Source organism: Crinia signifera, chromosome 4, assembly GCF_055691185.1.
Source record: "Crinia signifera chromosome 4, ASM5569118v1, whole genome shotgun sequence".
NCBI classification, from domain to species: Eukaryota; Metazoa; Chordata; class Amphibia; order Anura; family Myobatrachidae; genus Crinia; species Crinia signifera.
Window position 1 is genome coordinate 80024064 of NC_139220.1, and position 20736 is coordinate 80044799.

Sequence of the window (20736 nt, forward strand, 5' to 3'; positions counted from 1 at the left end):
TAGTAATGTTTACGTTTGGCGCTTCTCACTCCAAAGTGCACTAGTTTCCAAAACTCTGCTCCTGATTGGCTGCCTATGGGCCAATAGCGCCCTTCATGGGTGAGAACGCTGAATGTAAACATTACTACATTCAAAGCTTTTCACTGTTCGAAGTACTGGCATCGGGTCTTTGTTTTTTTGGTACTTATTTTAGTTTCACGGCGGCAGCTCTACACTACACTGACAACGTAGCTTAGGCTACGTTGTCAGCGTAGCAGGCACCGCCGTGAAACTACACTGGGACCAGGGTGGCAGAGCGAGCAGGGTGGGTTTTATACTTAACGATCCCCGCGGGCGACAGTCACGGGAGACGGGCGGCAGCTTTCAGTCCCCCTCCTACGGCAGTCACTCCCCGGTGCCAGCAATGTACGTAATACAGCGCATTGCCACATGGTTTCCCTGCTCCTCCAGCGGCACTACGCTAATTGCGTAGATTGTAAGCTGGCAGTGCCGGAGGAGGGGGACTGAACGATGGCACCGGGGAGTGACTGCCGGTGGAGGGGGACCGATCAGTGGATCGCGGGGACCCAGCAGATGTGGTAGCTGGGCCGGAGGAGGGTAAGTATAACGCACATCACACACACATTTCCCCCACTATCCACGTGATATTGGCACTATCAACGTCATACCCCCAGTATCCACGTCGGAGTGGAGTTCAATCTATAAAGTGTGGCAAGCGCAGCTAGCCACCGAGCCCGAAGCGTGGTGAGCGCAGAGTCCCACAAGGGGACGCGTATCCGCGTCCCCTCGTGGGGCTCGCTGCGCTCGCCATGCTTCAGGCTCGGTGGCTCACTGCACTCGCCAAACTTTATACAATCAACTCCATGCCGATGTGGATACTGGGCGTATGATGTGGATAGTGGGGGTATAAACTATTGTTTAGTTTCAGGGCTCCAGAAGCAGTTACGTAGTTTACGTAGGCAGCATAGTGCTGTATTGGTATTCGCAATACAGCACTATGTAAACTACGTAACTGCCGCCGTGAAACTAAACAAGTACCGTTTTTTTTTTATTTTACCAAGCATGGGGATACTACATTGAAATGAAGAGGACATGATCCACTCCAAGGAGCTGGTAAGTATAATTTCCGGTACTTGTGCATTATCACGGCGCCCACTAAGCAAATTGCTTAGCGGGAGATTCTGCGTAAGAAAATCCCCCAGGCAATGCAATCGCATCGCACCGCAAAATCGCATGCGATTTTATAGGGTGCGATGCAATTCACTTTACTATACACTTATATGAGATGCAATGAGAATAAGGCACCCCTCTCCCCACCGCAAAGCTTGGCGGGGTGGCGACCCGACCTATTCATATCCCCACTATCCATGTCGGCGTGGAGTTGATTTGATATAGTGTGGCGAGCACAGCGAACCACCGAGCCCTAAGCGTGGCGAGTGTAGTGAGCCCCGCAAGGGGAAGCGGAATAAATATATACACATATGTAATCCTCGTCCCCTCGCCACGCTTCGGGCTCAGTGGCTTGCTGCGCTTGCCACACTATATATAATCAACTCCACACCGACGTGGATAGTGGGGGTATGAAAAGGTCGGGAGGACGCGTTCCGCCGCCACTCGCCACGCTTCGGGGTGGGGGGGGGGGGGAGGCCTCAATCTCATTGCATCTCATATAAGTGTATAGTAAAGTAAATGGCATTGCACCCTATAAAATCGCATGCGATCGCATGTGATTTTGTGGTGCGGTGCGATCGCATCGCACAGCACAGGGCAAAAAAAGAGCAGTGAATAAATTACATAGGAAAATCGCGTGAATGCGATGCGATTTTCCTACGGTGCCGTACGTATGGTAATTGGGCGCTGTGATAATACACAAGTACCAAATTTTCTTCAACAGGTGCCCAAAATAGGATTGTTACTGGAGAAGAACACAGATGCTTTGGGTCAAGATAATGTTGGTGAGTATCTCTATATACGGGGGTGGGGGGGTGTGGTGGTGGTGGTTTTGTATTAAAATGTTACTATTCTGGGGTGTCAGTGTCTTTTTTTGGGGGCTATTGGTCCTGCTGTGGAATGAAGAGTCCTAGCATGGTCATTAATGTCCCGCATACTGGGACTTGTGGTTCTTCAAGTCCCAGTATGCAGGGGAGGCTTGCTGGGACTCATAGTTCCAAAGCAGAACCCAATAGTTAACTCTTTCTCTTACTCCATTGCTATCAGCCTACTGCCAACTACCCTGGGACCCCACGCCATTTGACTGATTCCTGCAAACTGCCGACTCCTATTTTTATTTAGTGACCGTATTTTTGCCCGCCAAATACGAAGGCATATGGCTGCCTACACCATCGGGCTAATACGAATCTGTAAATAGGGAAGATTTACTAATCTGATTTTCTAATCTGATTTTCCGTGAAATACAACCGATGCTGGTCGTATAAATTCATACCCGGCATCGACAGTACTTCAGGATCTTAGTAAATTTCCCCTATGAGTGAAAATTGGCCAGTTAATTACTCACACTTTATATGATTTTTGATCAGGCCTGTTCTACCAAGTTTTTAAGTTTAGTGCTACCATTTGCTATTATTATTCAAAATAGCTATTCTAGTGAACTATATCATTTTATTGCTACAGACACTTTGTTTTACAGCACCAGACTCAACATTTACTTATGCTAAATGTATTTTATAAATAAAATATAACATAAACAAAACATTATAAAGAATTGGGTGCACATTAGACCATGTGTGAAGAGCACCTGGCATCTGTCAGAATCATCCACATTGTTTTAACTTTTGTATAATGCACAGGTTCTGAAACTTGGTCTTCAAGAACCCGCACAGGTGACTATTTCCAGGTCACCTGTGCATTTCTTAAATGTGACAGTTTGTGATAAACAGTGCACATGCTGGGTGAAAACTGGACCCGGACAAGACCCCGGAGCTTGAAGTGTCCGGTTCGGGGGGTGTCTTGTCCGGGGGGATGCCTGTGTAATAACTTTCACCAGGGACATGAGAAGTTGAGATTACAGCCTCCCACTGCTCTCATGTGTACCCCCACCACCAAAAAATGATGTATAGAAATACTAATTACATTCTTATAATTACACTAAGGCAAGGACTAATAAAGCTAATGCAGCTATAAGCATAGTGTTTTGACAATCTCCAGGTAATGCTCTAGTTTTTATGGCACCTTATCTATTCTGTATGTTTATACAGCAGCTGGTGCCCTGAATCTCCCAGATACTATGATAATACACAGTGTGAGCCCTGGCTGCTGTGCTGTGTGTGTGCGCTGAGCATGCCTCATCCTACAGAGAGAAAGAGAGGGAAGAAGGGGGAGGTGGGGGAACCACCATCTGTGTCATGTGCCTCACTATTCTGCCATTTACAGGAGCCCTGTGCGTGCAGGACTATTACCTGTATTACAGTAGCGCCATGCCGTGGAGCTCTATTACCTGTGTTACAGTAGCGCCCCGCTGTGCAGCTCTATTACCTGTATTACAGTAATCACCTGGATGACGTAGCGCCGGAGTGTCAGAGCGGCAGCAGCGGGGAGACAGTGAGCGCCGGGAGATCACGGGGCAGAAGCTGCTCTGCGCGTCCCCTTTAAGGCACCGGCCCAGAAGTCCCTATACCAACACTGCGGTCCCTGGTGTGTCCCCCCCTGGTGCAGCAGCGGAGCCCGGTCACCGGCCAAAGCCTACACACAGTACACGGCGCTGGGGACATGGAGGACACCGCACGGGCATCGCGTCCCGCAGCTTCCTAGTAACCGGAGAGTTATCGCGTTGCCCGGAGCAGGCTCGGGGGTGACTGGCATCAGGGGAGCCCACGTGTGGTGACACCCGCTGGCTGGAGGCACTGCTCGGCCCCCGTGGCCGGGGATGGACAGCTGGGCACCCAGGGACATGCAGCCCTCCCGCTCCCCCGCCGCCGCCGCGCACTTGTTGATCGCCCAGAGCAACTTTCCTGGTGGGGAATCGCCCGAGTGCGGCGTGTAGGGGGGGTCCCTGATCATCTGCCCCCCCTCCGCCGGCCACACGGACTCCTCAGCGCTGCCTCTGGGGGACTTTATGGGGGATATAACCCGCTCCGGAGATGCTACGGAAGGAGTTACCCCTGCCAGAGGGCTGGGAGCAGGCCACGGACGCGGACGGCAAAGTCTATTACATTGATCACAGCAACAGGACCACCAGCTGGATAGACCCGAGAGACAGGTACAGCCAGGGGACATCTGGTACACTATCGGCGGCGCCCCGGCAGTACTGCTGCCCCCCCTATCCCCGCACACACACTGCACTGTACCCTGCATACAAACAATGTACATAGCTACTGTAGCGGAGGGCTAGCAGAGAGCAGCCGGCACAGCTGCTGTGTGAGTACAGTGATGGTCTGGCTGCTGCTGCTGCTGCTGTACTAGGCGCCGGGTAGCTAGTGGGCGCAGTGTGTACCGGTTGCATCGGATGCTGCTTTTCACCCATTTAACATGTCTGCATTAATTATCCTGTGTGCCCGGTGTCTGGGATTTAGTTTCTTGTGATATTAAGATCCCTATAGATAGGGTGATTTGTGCACAAGTGCTGATTGTGCGATCAGTGTCAAGGTCTGTTTCATATTTGCAAGTTTATTTACAAGTGCAATTCTAATAAACACCATTGTTGGCCATATCATATTGTACATTATACACAGGGAAGTTGCAGGAACCCAACATTTAACGTTTTCTGGACGCATTATTTTGCATTATATCGATCCACTATTAGCTCGTTCACATTTGCTGTAATCACCGTATACCTATTGCCAATCAGAACATTTTCCATAATCAATACAGGATGTGACCAGGGGGTGTGACTGAGGTGATCATCAAATGTATTTTTTTTATTTTTAGCCAGATGGTTGGATTTACCCCAAATCTTATCTGCTCTCCACCTATTGGATGCACGTTGACTACTGTTGTATGTTTATAGGCTTTGTGTTCTATTAATATTGTCTTATGTAAACCAATGACTAAAGATGCTATTAGTAATAATTGTATGCACAAATATAAAAGATCTTAATGCATGCATATTATATCTGTCATGTGGCCAGGGTGGTTTTATCAATGTAGATTTCTAGATAACCATATTTTGTCTTAATTATGAACTTTTATACAATAAAATGGCGTCCATGCGTTTACCATTGTAGACCGCTCCACAAGCTATAGGAATCAAAAATATGTACACATGCAGATTTATATTTGATAACGGACAGCTATTGGCACACAGCATGAGAAGCATATTTGGGCAGTCTGACCCATAGTGAGATTTAATGATATTTATGGAATTGAATTCTGTTAAACAGATTGCATGCAAATCCTAAGTAACGCACCACAACTATTTAAGTTGATCTTTCCTTGGCCCATGTCCTCCTACTAACTAGTCTTATTTATTCATACATTTACACTTTAAAGTAATTATGATCTGTCAAATGACATTCTGACTATTATATACTACTTCTTATGAAGCACCACAGACACCGGGGGTGAAATTTACTAAGATGTGAAATACATTTCACAGGTCATGTTGCCATGGGCAACCAATCACATCCTGTCTACTATCTCCTAGGGTGGTAAATAAGAAGTAGCTTCTGATTGGTTGCCCATAGCAACATAACCTGTGAAGTGTATTTCACATCTTAGTAAATTTCAAGTAGCTCAATAATGCTTATCCAAATAGTCACTTTAAAACTATTATGAGAAGTTAAAAATAGAATGGCTCAGATGTTTTAAGTAACCAAACATATGTATGATAAATAATGTTTCAATGTATCTTTTTCTAACATGATGGTGCAGTCACTGTATAGCTAATGTGGTCAAGCACAGAAACCTGGTCCTACAGTATCAATGGCTTTTATGTATCATAAAATCTATTTATTTCATCTCCATTGTAACTGAATTTAGCTGTTTGCTCCATTGTACATTTAGCCAACACATTAACAATTGAGATTACAATCTGCCTCTTATGTATCAAACTAGAAATTTGGCCACATTAGTTGACACTCCTAATGATGGTGTCAACTAATGTGGCCAAATTTCTAGTTTGATACATAAGAGGCAGATTGTAATCTCAATTGATAATAATGGGGACTGCTATCTGCAGCTCCCCTTCTGGTGCCTACACGTGTAGCGATTTCCGGGCATTTTTAAGCAATCTCTCTAGATCGCTGAGAAAAAGCCCCTTACATCGCTCCATGTGTAGGGGCCATAGCGATAGTGATGCGTGGCCTCGACCATCGCTATCACCTGGTGATTAATATACAGTGTGCTGGATAAAACTATAATCGCCAGTGTCAGGGCCAGTGTTCTCATTGAGAACACTGGCCCTGACAGATTGCTCAGCGTCACAACGCAGTGCAGCACTGTATTCTGAGCTGTCTAGCATCGCTAAGTATGCACATCTCCCCGTGTGTGGGCCCCATTAGCCTTCTGCAGGAGAGTAGCCTTCTGTTTACATTTCTGTTACAATTTCATCTCAAAAAATATTTCCAGGATCAGACTTTTTCTCACCCAGGATTGTACCATGCCCTTATCCACTCTCTGGTCATCTCCAGACTGGACTACTGTAATCTCCTTCTATGTGGAATCCCTGACAAATCTTTCTCTCCACTCCAATCTATGCTCAATGTACAGCTCATCTTCCTCACCAAACACACAACATCCACCTCCCCCTTCTGAAGCCCTTCATTGGCTACCCTTCCCTTTCAGAATCTAATTCAAGCTTTGCACACTCCTCTCTCAATTACATCGCTGACCTTATCTGCCTGTACACTCCCACCCGTCCTCTCCGCTCTGCTAATGCACACTGCCTCTCCTGCCAACTGATTACTTCCTCCTACTCCTACCTCCAATACTTCTCATAGGCTGCTCTCTACCTCTGGAATTCTCTACCTCTCCCCTTCAGACTCTCCACTTCTTCAAATAAAATCAAACGGGCTCTCAAGACCCACTTCTTCACCAAACCCACTTCTTATTATGAACTCTGTGATTGGGTGCTGTGGATCCCTTGTGGCACCATATAAATAAAGGATGATGATGATGATATAGCAATAAGAATGGTTAGTAGTGTGAAGAACAAGTCACATTTCTCTTATGTGAATTTAAGTTTTCAGTCACAAATTTATGTGTTAAGCTGGGTACACACTAAGTGATATATCGTTAATGATATGCATGATACTGATATCATTAATGATACCTCGTGAAAACCAGCTAGTGTGTACACCTAATATCTTTAGCAGCTCTGTACATGCAGCTCAATCTGCCAATATTGTCAGCTACTGCATGTACAGAGCAGGGGACGGGTAATACTATTTTATAGTGTCGACTTATTGACTGTCAACCTAGATCCATACCCTTAAATTATGATCCTTATACATGGGCATTACATATTAATCCAGCGGGGACTCAACAATGAATCTGGAAAGGCTGATGCTGTGTTCTCATTGTTGGCAATGGGACTTTTACCATCTATAAATAGTATAACAGTGGCACAGCGGGTAAACTAACAGGTACTTGTTTCCTATCTGGGCGCCCGCTAAGTTAATTGCGCACCATGCTATTCTCCGTAGAGAAATCTGATCGCATCGCATCGTACACATACACGATATTGAACGATGCGATGCGATCCGATTCGATTTCCCATAGGAAACAATGGTAAATGGCTCAATTTAGCCAAATTATCATAGGAACAATAGTAAATGGGCCAAAAACACCCCTGAACATTGAAATGTCCCCCCAAAAGTAGTTGACGCCACCCCGCCATCAACGTGAACCCGAAGCGTGGCGAGCGCAGTGAGCCCGCGAGGGGCGGCGGTACGCGTCCTCCGACCTTTTCATGCCCTACTATCCACTAGGGCGTGGAGTGAGAATAGAATAGTGTGGCGAGCGCAGCGAGCCACCGAGCCCGAAGCGTGGCGAGCGGACGCGGATACCTTCACAGGTAAACGCGTCCCTTCGCGGGCTTCCCAGGTGTCCGCGTCGCCATGGACACCTGGGAAGCCCGCGAGAGGACGCGTATAACTGTGAAGGTATCGCCACACTATTCTATTCTCACTCCACGCCCTAGTGGATAGTAGGGCATGAAAAGGTCGGAGGACGCGTACCGCCGCCCCTCGCGGCCTCGCTGCGCTCGCCACGCTTCGGGTTCACGTTGATGGCGGGGTGGCGTCAACTACTTTTGGGGGGACATTTCAATGTTATGGGGTGTTTTTGGTCCATTTACTATTGTTCCTATGATAATTTGGCTAAATTGAGCCATTTCACATTGTTTCCTATGGGAAATCGAATCTGATCGCATCGCATCGCATCGTTCAATATCGTGTATGTGTACGATGCGATGAGATCCGATTTCATTACGGTGCCGTACGTAGAAAACCTGGGCGCCCAGATAGGAAACAAGTACCAACTAACATTACGGCTTTTTAAATACTAAAATAGATTATGTCCCATGGTAAAATAGGTTTCTTATTTTTTTTAAGTTTATCCGTCTCTTAATGAATTCATTAGATATAGAACTACATGTTAGGTCTCTATACAGAATTGTGCCAGATTTGGAGGTGTATGCCCGTGGAGGAATATATCTCATTATCACAAGAATGTCACAGTACCTCATCCTTTGAGGACATTATGTAACAGTGTATACTCAGGAGTTTCTAATGCCTCTTTAACTTCATTTAATCAATTCTTCCTGACTGAAGCAAACAATTTCCTTTATGTTATAGATGTTTGACTCAGTGAGTAACTATGTGAAATATTGCATAACTGGGCTGTTTCACTGCTTTGGGCGTGATTGACAAAACTCTTTTATTAGGTCATATCACCGGGGGGCATTCCAGTCTGTAACACAGTAAACAAGTATCAGAACTTTGACCAGGGTTTATTCAAACACCACCATTGTATATTAAATGTTATTGGGAATCCTTTTTTCCAATTCTATATTGTAGGAACCTGCTTGTTTGTTAATAGTGTTCCCATTAGTCTACTTCCTCCTTTCATAGCCTACTTATGTTATGTTAGCGCTGACAATAATGCCCAAGGGGTATTTGAGTAAATTACTTCCCACTCTGTGCAAAAGGTACCTATCATTTGCTTATTTGAAGTTCTGAAGACACCGGTGCTTGCTGTACCCAGAAACAGTGACACATTAGAGGCCGCTTACAAGCCACACTCTCTAGCTGTGTCTAGTTTGTGTAGAGCTTCCTCAGTCTGCTGGGCCACAATGCATAGTGGCCCTTATTCAGATCTGATCGCAGTACAATTTTTTTCTCAAAACGGTCAAAACCATGTGCACTGCAGGTGGGACAGATGTAACATGTGCAGAGAGAGTTACATTTGGGTGGGGTGTGTTCTATCATTTTGTTTGAGACCTGTACCAGACTGACTGCCACAGACTGTGCATCTTATAGGTAATGTGTATACTGCGACAGGTTTTCCTGTGGGTGCTCCTGCACAGTATCCGTGGCACTTTGCCACAACCAGCCAGTTACATAACAAAGCAGCCGAGAAGCTGTTGATTACAGACCTCTATGGGAAGTGGAGATTTTTTGTTGTTGTTAAAAATAGGTATGGGGTTCCTTAACTTTAAATTTTTGAGGCAACCCTAGGCCAAAAAAATGTAGACACAAATATAAATTAAGGAGATTGTGTTTTGTGTGTATTGGCTTCCACCAGCACCGGTTTTGTAAATAATTTTAATAGGTCCAGAACCACCAACCTGTGGCACCCCTGCAAGTGTCCGGAGGCACTCCAGGGAGCTGCGTCACACAGTTTGGGAACCTGTTAGTACATGGCGAGCCACCTATTCTATTCTCCCTCTATGGGGGTCGTGGACCACCACAAGGGAAAATAGCAGGTGGCCGTCGGGAAACCGGCTGTCGGTGTTTTGACAGTCGGGATCCCGACGTTGGGTAAATGCCTGTCAGGATCCCGACTGTCGGGCCCCCGTCCGCCACCCTGCACTTCACATGCACCAGCACTTCCTGAAGCCGGATATCCCGTTTGTGTGCAGCTCCACCTTATTGTGCGACCCATGCACTTTTGCACTAACTATGAAGTTGTCTGGATGTCATTGTTGCCAAATGGTTGTCATTTTTATTTCATTTTAATAAATGTTGTTTTACTACTTTTTTATGCACCTGTAGCAAGGTTGTCAAACTATTTCCGGGAACCCTGCTCCATTCTGTGTATTTCACCCCCATTGCATTTATTTTGGGAGAATATATCTGCCCCAATAACACATAAAATACTTACATGCCACTACGCTTGCGCTGGCCGTACACTAGACCAATTATCTACTTGGTTGTATGGAATAAAAATCTGCTACTGGATGGCTGTTAAAATCTGGAAACTGACAAAAACTGTTGCTCAGACAAGGTACTGTTGTTTAATCTGTTTATTTTAATCAATTTTAATGTTTTTGTCCTTTTTCCTGGGTTTGTGAGAAAATTGCTGATTGTCATCTGCTCCCATACATTACCAGATTTTCAGTCCACCCAACCAAGTACTTGGATGAAAGTTGGTGTAGTGTATGGCGAGCATTGTCTATCCTTATTAAAGCGTAGTTATGAAATTCTTTTTTAATTATGTCACAGATAAGAGAATTTTAATTATGTGTTTTAGTGTCCAATAAAACAGCACTGAAGTCATCTTGTATAAATGTTGTGTGCAGTAGTCTATACTGCTGTATTGCTTCTAACAATGTAGAGAACTAGTTTTATTTCAAGTGCTAAAGAATGTGGTTTACGGTAAGCCTGAGATTCATATAATATACAGAGGCATATTTATATACACAAGGTTAGGGTCTGTCTGCCATTTGTCAGACATACAAAAACATGCAAGTGTCCTAATAAAATCCCCCATCCACTAGTCCGACTTGTCCTAAGTACAAGTCAGACCCAATTTCCCCTGGCAGCTCCCTGGGAGAGCTCAGTTGCAATTTGGCATTGATGTGCCCGGGGGTGACCAGGCTGCGGTGGGCGGGCAGTGTTGGGAAGCACTGAGCGGCAGGTGCCGGACGGTCAGCGGCAGGATTATTTACAAATTAAATTTAAAAGACAGAGAGCACTCTCAGCCAGTCAACAGCCGGCCAGTCTTGAATTAAAAAAAAAAAAAAATCTTACTGCCGCTGGCCGCCCAGCGCTTCCCAAGACCCACTGCTGCACGGTCACCCCTACCCCTGGGCGCTCAGTGCAGCCAGGCACCCACCGCTGCTCCCCGAGGTGCTCAGCCTGTCAGCCCCGCTGGATGTACCTGCACATAGGTGCTTCACTGCTGGCGCACTCCTACAGAATTGGACCCAAAAAGCATCCGCTTTTGCAGCTATGTGCTACTGATGGGTCCGATCCGATAGATTTTATGTGCAGGACGTTAAGGAGGAAATTTACTAAAGGAAATTTGTAAAAAATAGGTGTATTTGTATCCAGAAATACACTTATTTTTTACATTTACTATCCCGAAAATACGGCAATTCATATTGATAGCACATCAATACGAATACGAATTTCCGTATTTTCGAGATAGTAAATGTCAAAAATAAGTGTATTTCTGGATACAAATACACCTATTTTTTACAAATTTCCTTTAGTAAATTTCCCCCTCAATCTCCAGGGCCCAAACACATCCAATTTGGGCCGATTTCTCAGCCCGATTTATCGGGGTTGGGTGAAATCAACCCAAATTGTACTAGTGTATTAAGGCCTTAAGGCTTCTTATAGCTTTAGAGTAGGTGAGAAAAGGACATACTTGCTTATTATTATTATTATTATCATTCATTAATATGGCGCCACAAAGGTTCCTCAGTGCCTAACAATACACAATTGAGCAAAACCAGATTACAGTACAAGACAATTTAGGTAAATATGGATAGTTGCATCAGGGGACAGGACACTGAAGCAATCATCAGGGTGGCGGATGTTTATATATTCTAAGAAAGGCACATGGGGAGAGAGGGCCCTGCTCGTGAGAGCTTACAGTCTAAAGGGGAGGGTTAGACAGACAGGGGTGACACAGAAGGAGAAGTAGTGAGCATAAACAGAAGGATAGGTTGAGAGTTGGTTGGATTTTATGCAGGAGGGTGGGAAGAGGTCAGCTTAGTCTTTGATATTTTAAGTCTAAAAAAGCCCTGGTTCATCCAAGAGTAGATATCGCAGAGACAGTTGGAGATATGAGTGAGGATAGAGGGAAAGAGATCAGGAAAGGATCGGTAGATTTCAGTATTATCAGCATAGATGGAAGAGATGGAAGTCGAGTGAGCAAATGAGCTCACCCAGAGAGGACATGTAGAGATAGAGGAGGGCCAAACACAAAGTGTTGGGGGATACCTACTATCAATGGAAGAGCAGGACAGGTGGAGGCATGCAGGGCTGGGCAATAGTGGCCCTCTAGCTGTTGATGAACTACACATCCCAGGATGCTTTGCATTCGTTTTGCTATGTGGCCATGCTGAAACTGATGCAAGGCATGCTGGGATGTGCATCCACAGCTGGAGGGCCGCTATTGCCCAGCCATGCGGGGTACAGCTGTGCATTTTCTAAACTGACAGTGCAATTCAAGATTTGATATGAGAGGCTTATTGCCAGCTGTATGAAGCATTATATGGTCATCCAAAGTCTGTATTGTTGGATTTAAACTTGAAGTCATGTTTCAGCATATTATCCTTTTTTAGTGCCAAGTGAATTTGTCACAATAGGTGTGAACATTACCATAGAAACATTTGAATTCATCATAATGACCTGTAATATTTACCTTTTATAGGACATACATTTTTTGACACAACATTTTTTATTTGAATTGCTATAACAAATGTGAGCAACGCTGTCATTTTTAGCGGATATCTCTCACAAAGATGTTGGCATTCAAAGGGTTGATCATGGGAGCTATATAACAATAGCCAGATGCAGAAATATATTTCAGAAGGCTAGTTAACTCTTCAGGTCACAGTCCTCCATCTCAGTGGGGACTGCAGTCTGACCCCAATGTACTATGCTCTAAAAAGTGTCGCTTTTCAGACCTTTATTCTGAAGATAAGCGCCATGCTTAGATGCCATTTTGAGCCTATGTATGGATTTTTGGTAGAGAGGGATCATTCAGTCCCTCTCCCAAGGCCCTCCGACCACCAGTGAAGATTTTTGGAATATAATACTGTGCGCATATGCAGTGCAAGAAATTGTGAAGTCTTTTGAAATACATGAAAGACCACTCTATTGTACCAGGAAGTTATTGTTAGTACATAGCGGAGATAATCATGTAAAAATATATAAAAAATAAATATATATATATATATATATATATATATATATATATATATATATATATATATAAAATGGACGGATAATAATCAGTGCTGCAATTATTAATAAATAGCATTGGTCTTCTAAACTTTCCCAGCCAGGAAATCATTGTGAAATATTTCTACTGTGAGTGTACCAGTCCTAATGGTGCCCACACGCGGTGAGATGAGTGCTAGGTGCAATTTGAGCTATACTATTTATGCTATGAAATTTGTACTTTAGGGCTTTGCGATTTGAACTTTATACACTGTGCTTCTTGTACTAGACTACAGTATGTATTAGTATATATCGCATGTGATTTCCTACACAGCGTGCGGTTTGAACTAGATGCGTTGCACTTGAACAAAAAGTTAAAATTGCATGCGAGAATCACACTGTGTGTGGGCACCTTAAGGAGAGCCTTTTGGTGTTGGCCAAATTGTGCTTCTAAAGAAATACACAGCCCTGATCTTCAGTGTAATCATGTTTTCAACCACACAAGTATTGCTTTGTACTTATGGTACATTGTGTAACATGTTTTAGGAGAGTCCCTTTTTTTGCACTGGCGTTTTGATTCTTTTATTTCTCCATGGCATATTGCCTAAGGAATGCGTTGGGCTGATAAATGGTTAACCAAGTTGTTTTCTTTTTATGGTCTGAATGAATGATTAGTCCAGCTCTGCAAAGGATTTGTACATTCTTGGCATAGCCTACAGTGGTATGTGGACTTGTTGACCACAGGTTCTGTCTGCTGGGGGTATAAAATGAAATTCAGTGCTTCTCCCACAGCAATTGAGCTGAAGTGAGGCAAATGTAATACATCATGTCAGCTTTTGCTGCTGCTGATTCGTGTTCATTACTATTAAAAAGGTGCATATGTTCCCTTTTCCAAAAATATGTTCAATTTGCTAATCTTGGACAAAAGTCAGCCACATACCTGCCTGTCTGGCATTTTCCTACCATTTCGTACTTCTTCAATTACTATCTGTCTGTACTGCAAAATATATTTTCATTTTGAATATAATTATCCCTGCTATGTATGCATAGTTACTTATACCCCTTTTACACCAAAAATCCCATATCCAACCCGGCATTTGGAAAAAGGATCCAAGCCGGGTTGGATCTGGAATTTACCCCATTGACACTGCGGTGCCTACCCGTAGTGTAGACGGAGGTGGCTCTTGGAGATTACATCATCTCCAAGCGCCAGGACCGTGGTCATCCCCGTTGGGACTGCCGATCGCCGTGCTGGGGGCAGCCCAGCACCAAGGTAAGCTGCTGGGCTGCCCCCAGCCGTCTTTTGGGAATGAATGGATGCTATACACAGGCAGAGTACAGCAGACAGCAGTGGAGGCTGTGTGTGACCCTCCATTCAACTGGTGTACGCTGCGGTCCGCAGGTTGGATGTCCCCCATTGATGTAAACAGGAGGCGGGTCAGATGACTCGGCGTACCCCTTTACACTGCCCTCTACCCAGGTTCCTAGCCGTGTTCTACCCAGGTCAGGACCTGGGTAGAAGTCCTGTGTAAAAAGACACGGGGTGACTGATTTACACAGCCACTGACCTGGGTCTGACCCGCCACTGACCCGGGTTTTTGCGGCGATGTAAAAGGGGTATTACACTCCCTGAAATAGGAGCAATGTCCCTCTCTCCCTGAAGAGACTAGAAATCTCCCTGATTTCTCCTAACCCACCTTATGCAGCTTTGACCTTTTCTGGGAAAACAAAAAAAAAAAATCAGAGATGTATGCACTTGAAATTTATGGTACATTTCCCAACGTGTATAGTTACTAATGTTATCTAGAAATATCTCGCAACACGCATTTCAGCACATATATGAAACTAGCCACGCCCTCTGGGTGATGCATGACACGCCCCTTAATGGGGCGCTGTGCAAAATTCTACTGCCAACTATAATCTCCCTGAAACTAGTTTTCAAAAGTAGGCAAGTATGTATGAATTGTAACTTGCATGGATAGCGGTAGCAATTAATCACCACCGTAGCTGTGAGTTCCAAACAGAGCACGTTGGAGGAGTCTTTCACGTTTGTGATATGAGTCGTCCAGGGATTCCGACATGCACACATTCTGGAGTCAGGCAGAGGCGGCAGGAGGGGGAACCCAAGAGCAATTTACACCATCTGAGGACAGGGCTCAACAAGGTCAATGGTGTTCCGTTTAAATATGAATGTCCACGTCCCTCTTACTTCTTCCTTTTACATTTTCATGAAAAGGTTTATGGCTGTTCTGTAGTATGATTTCCTGGGAGCAGCAGCAGAATTCCTGTTGTAGGCAAACCTCATTGTACCACAACTTATCCATTTACCATTGTCATCTGTGATTCATTTCTTATTGACAGTGAAAGTGTAGGATACAACGATATGCTCTTATTTGTCAGGAATGTACCCTGGCCGGTTTCTAGATCTACATGACAATGCATTCAGTCATGCCTGAGAAAACAAATGCAAAGTTCAGAATGCTTTAAAGGAAGTGTATTTATTCCACCAGCTTCTCAATACCAGTAATTCTTTTTGATCCCACTTTGTATACTATACCTGCTTGATACATCCTGCATGTCTGACTGGAAATGAGAGTGCTCTGGCTTGATTAGCAACTGTCAGATAGAAGAACAGATGGTGTTCAAGTGTATTTCTAGTTTTATCTAGGCCAGGGGTGGGGAACCTTTTTTCTACCGAGGGCCATTTGGAAAATTTTAAAACCCTTCGGGGGCCATATCAAAATTATCAATTATCGGCATATACGCGTGGGCATTATACACAGGGCAGCGGCATATACATGTGGGCATTATACACAGGGCAGCGGCATATACATGTGGGCATTATACACAGGGCAGCGGCATATACATGTGGGCATTATAAACACTGGCAGCGGCATATACATGTGGGCATTATACACACTGGCAGCGGCATATACATGTGGGCATTATACACACTGGCAGCGGCATATACATGTGGGCATTATACACAGGGCACCGGCATATACATGTGGGCATAATACACAAGGGCAGCGGCATATACATGTGGGCATAATACACAAGGGCAGCGGCATATACATGTGGGCATTATACACACTGGCAGCGGAATATACATGTGGGCATTATACACAGGGCACCGGCATATACATGTGGGCATTATACACACTGGCAGCGGCATATACATGTGGGCATTATACACACTGGCAGCGGCATATACATGTAGGCATTATACACAGGGCACCGGCATATACATGTGGGCATAATACACAAGGGCAGCGGCATATACATGTGGGCATTATACACACGGGCAGCGGCATATACATGTGGGCATTATACACACTGGCAGCGGCATATACATGTGGGCATTATACACAGGGCACCGGCATATACATGTGGGCATAATACACAAGGGCAGCGGCATATACATGTGGGCATTATACACACGGGCAGCGACATAAAAAGTGACAGTGTGGAGGAAGGGGGGCTGTCACCCCCAAACAGGTTAATGTGATTATGTCTGATTATGAGAATCAGACATAATCACATTAACCTGTTTGGGGGTGAATCCAGGGGTAAATGACAACCCCTGGATGTGTCAGTCACTGCCTGGGAAGGGAGGGTGATTATCGCCCTATATTACAGCCGCCCGCCCGCCAATACTACAGAAGTATCATCCGCCCGCCGGCTGCCTACATTTCATACCAGCCGCCCGCCCGCTGTATCAGCCGCCCGCCCGCCTATATTAACAGCCGCCCGCCCTCCTATATTACATACCAGGCGCCGGGGATGGCTGCTGCTGCTGCTGCCGCCGGGGAGATGTGTAGAAGACGCGCCCTCCAATCACAGTGGCTGTGGAGGGGATGCGCCGGCAGTGATTGGCGGGCGCGTCTTCTGCACATCTCCTCGGCGGCAGCAGCAGCAGCCATCCCCGGCGGCTGGTATGAAATGTAGGCAGCCGGCGGGCGGATGATACTTCTGTAGTATTGGCGGGCGGGCGGCTGTAATATAGGCAGGCGGGCGGGCCGGACAAACTGGGTGCGGGGGCCGTATCCGGCCCGCGGGCCGGAGGTTCCCCACCCCTGATCTAGGCCCAGAGTTGTAATCAATATATGGCAAACTGCACCTTTTAAAACCCGTGCAGTTCCTCTTTCTTGCCTGGGGTGTCACTCTCTGCTCTGGTTCTTCTAGCATAGTCTTGTTTGTATCTCAATGCTGAAATCTAGACAAGACTGTGCTAGATGCACCACAGTAGTCTGCAACACCCCACTGCACGGGTTTGACAAGGTACAGGGTGCTAGAATGAACACTGTAGGGTACAAAATGAGGGACATATTTATCGTGGAACTGCAGCAGTTTATTTTTTTCAATGGCAGAATGGAAAATCATTTATTGCTTGATTATACCCCCATGTACTAAATGTAACTTGCATTAACGATAATTGCTGTCCTTGAAAGTTACATCCCAGGCATATCGGAGGATTTTTGGAAAGACTCCTCCGGGAAACTGACAATGTACATGTGTATATCTGTTTCTGGAGGCTGCAGGAGCGGGATCATAAGATCCCTCTGCTCTGACTATGCCTCCGTAGACATAAAGCAACTTCATATCCTCTGATGGAGTAAACCATGGGTCAGACTCTAAAGGTGCATTCACACTGGTCATTTATTATTATTATTATTTTCCAATGTTCATTTTGGCTCTTCTGAACAATATTAGGCAAATTATCGTTCAGCATGTATGAGACGAACAACAAAAATGTACTAATTTGACATATTTACGGGATTTGTATTTTCTGATGGCATAGGCCAGTGATGGCTAACCTTGATACTCCAACGTGCCCTGCTACAATTTTGCTATTTGGCCATGCTAAAACTGATGCAGTCTTGATTTTAGAAATTCAGGGGACAAACAAGTTGGGGGATCCCCACAATTTCTAAAACCAGCACCAGGCTCAAGGGTTGGTCCTGGTTCCCAAAATACGGGGGACAAAATTACTAGGGACCCCCCCCCCCCATATTTTGGTAATCAGCACCGGGCCCATACAGCCAGCAGGGTAATGCCACAGCCGGGGGAAGCTATTTACACTAGCTCACCTCATGTAAGGATTATTCCCCATGACTGGGGAGAAGCCCCTGTCCAGGATACCCCCTACCTGGGCTGAAGGAAATTATACTTAAACTGTGTACACACATGGCGATATATCGCCGTGCGATATATCACTCAGTATCCCGTTTGCATCAGCATCCAGAGATGGTCGTTGATGAAAAATAAACTGGCAGTGGTAATCAGCTGGTCACAGGAAAACGGGGAAAAAACGGGAGCGCTCACCCAGCTGCACATGCGCAGAAATAACTAAGCGCAGTTGCCAAAAATCTGTCCCCTGTGCAAAATCGCTGGGGACCAATTCAATCAGAATCACTGATCCTGTGTGTAAGGGTGATCAGTCGACCGCCCATACAGCTGCTGAAGGAGCCGCCGGTGATTTGACAGCCCAATGGATGCATGCCCCAGCTCAGTTGTGATGTTATTCCTGATTGAATGGGGAGAACACACCACCTGATTCATCTGTACACACCACCTGATTCATCTGTACACGCTGCCTGATTCGTCTGTAGATCCATCTGCAGATATATCTACTAGCTTGTACCCATCTTTAGGATCAACATTAGATCTACCTGTAAACCTGGATCCACACCTATACATTTATCTGTCTGGTGGGAATAAAAATCTGCTTACGACTACTTACTCCCAAATGCTGCAAAATAGACAGCGTTTGTTCAGAAAATTGGATGAATCCACTAGATCTGACAGAATTGTCCAAAAAATCTTATGTGCAGGACCCACAAACTTGTCCTGGGACATCGGAAGCAGTTTGGCATCAGAATGTAAGTGGTTGCCAGTCTGATGCCATTTGGGGGCGTTCAGGGGGGTATGGATCATTAGGTCTCCAGCAGTTAGGTTGACAAGCATTTGGTCAACACCCTTTGGTCGACATGCACAAATGTTGACATGGTTGTAGGTCGACAAGGTCGACAGTCAAAAGGTCGACATGGGGTTTTTCATATATATATTTTTATCAGAAAGTCGACACAGTCGACATGGACACTGAAACGTAGCACCGTGTCCCCTCGCATGACACTGCGATTGCTATGCTTCATGCACACTATTTTATTCTCCCACGACACCCTAGTGGATGGTAGGGCCTGAAATACCGCCTGTCGGCACATGTCGGCTCAAAAGACAGCGAAAAACCCCATGTGGACCTTTTGACTTGCAACCTTGCCCATGTTGACCTAATGCTTGTGCCGACCTAATGACATGGCGACCTACACCCATGTCAACCTTCCTGCATGTTGGCCCAATGCTTGTTGACCTAATGACCGTATCCCGTTCAGGGTGAGCGATGGCCCCTATGTGTAAATGAAAGCATGATGCTGCTGTTTAGGTGAAGGGAAGTGGCCAGGATCTCTGCCATTGGGCACAAGTATCTAATCTAAATATCGTGAGATTTATATGCAGATTTGTATTCAGTAATGGATGCAGTTTCTTTAAGTAAGAGCAAGCTACCATTTCATGTCTTACATTTATGTGTCAAACATTAGAAGCATCCGTTTGCTAGGCTCATTAGAATGATGCCATGCTGTGCGATAAGCTTTTGATTTTGTAATCTGTTACTTGTGCCAGTGCTGCATATGATGCTGTGTGTGATGCCGCTGCCTACCGACTACTTACCATAGCCATATATGTGGTGATACATCAGGATTAATAACTGCAGGTGTATGGCGCCAACACTAGCTAATCACTTATTCATTATTGACATTAAATACAATATCATGTTCCATATTCATTGCATGGTAGCCCATGATCATGTTCAGTTAGACATTTGCCATTTATAATTGCAGAGCATATCCTCAACTGTGTGGATTTTGTATACTCTCCCCGGCTTTACACAGGTTTTCTCTCATAGTCTAAAAATATAGTATGTAAGTTGGCTCACAACAAATAAACAACTTTGGTGTGTGTGTTCATGTGGTAGGGAACAGTGGGGCAGATGTATTAAGCCTTAACAAGAGATAAATGCAAGGGTGATAAGGAGAGATAAACGTCCAGCCAATCAGCTCCGTACTGACTTTTTTCAAACACAGCCTGTAACATGGCAGTTAGCAGGTGATTGGTTGTACGTTTATCTCTCCTTTATTACCCTTGGATTTATCTCTTGTTAAAGCTTAATACATCTGCCCCAAAGGGTATTATTCAGACCTGATCGCTGCTGTGAAATTACAGAGCCCTGTGTTCAGATAGACGCCTCCCCGCCAGAGTGAAACCCCGCCCTGCGCAAGGCTCCGGTCAACAAATAGCTTTAAATCCATTCACAACTTGCTCACCTTCTAATGATTTTCCCAGCCTGCGTAACCCAGAACCTACTCAGCCGGTGTGATGGCAACAG

General features: G+C 45.3%; 1 protein-coding gene across 2 annotated transcripts in view; it reads left to right on the top strand.

The window, feature by feature from the left end:
- Positions 1-20736, top strand: part of WWC1 (WW and C2 domain containing 1) — a 289547-nt gene that overhangs the window by 67016 nt on the left and 201795 nt on the right. The window contains exon 1 of one of the 2 annotated variants that reach the window (XM_083181880.1): positions 3375-4216. The exons of the other annotated variant lie outside the window; for it this stretch is intronic. Coding sequence (XP_083038006.1) covers positions 4098-4216 — 119 coding nt within the window. The 5' untranslated portion in view covers positions 3375-4097. Of the gene's footprint in view, positions 1-3374; positions 4217-20736 lie in introns of those variants that run through there. 2 annotated transcript variants of the gene reach the window in all.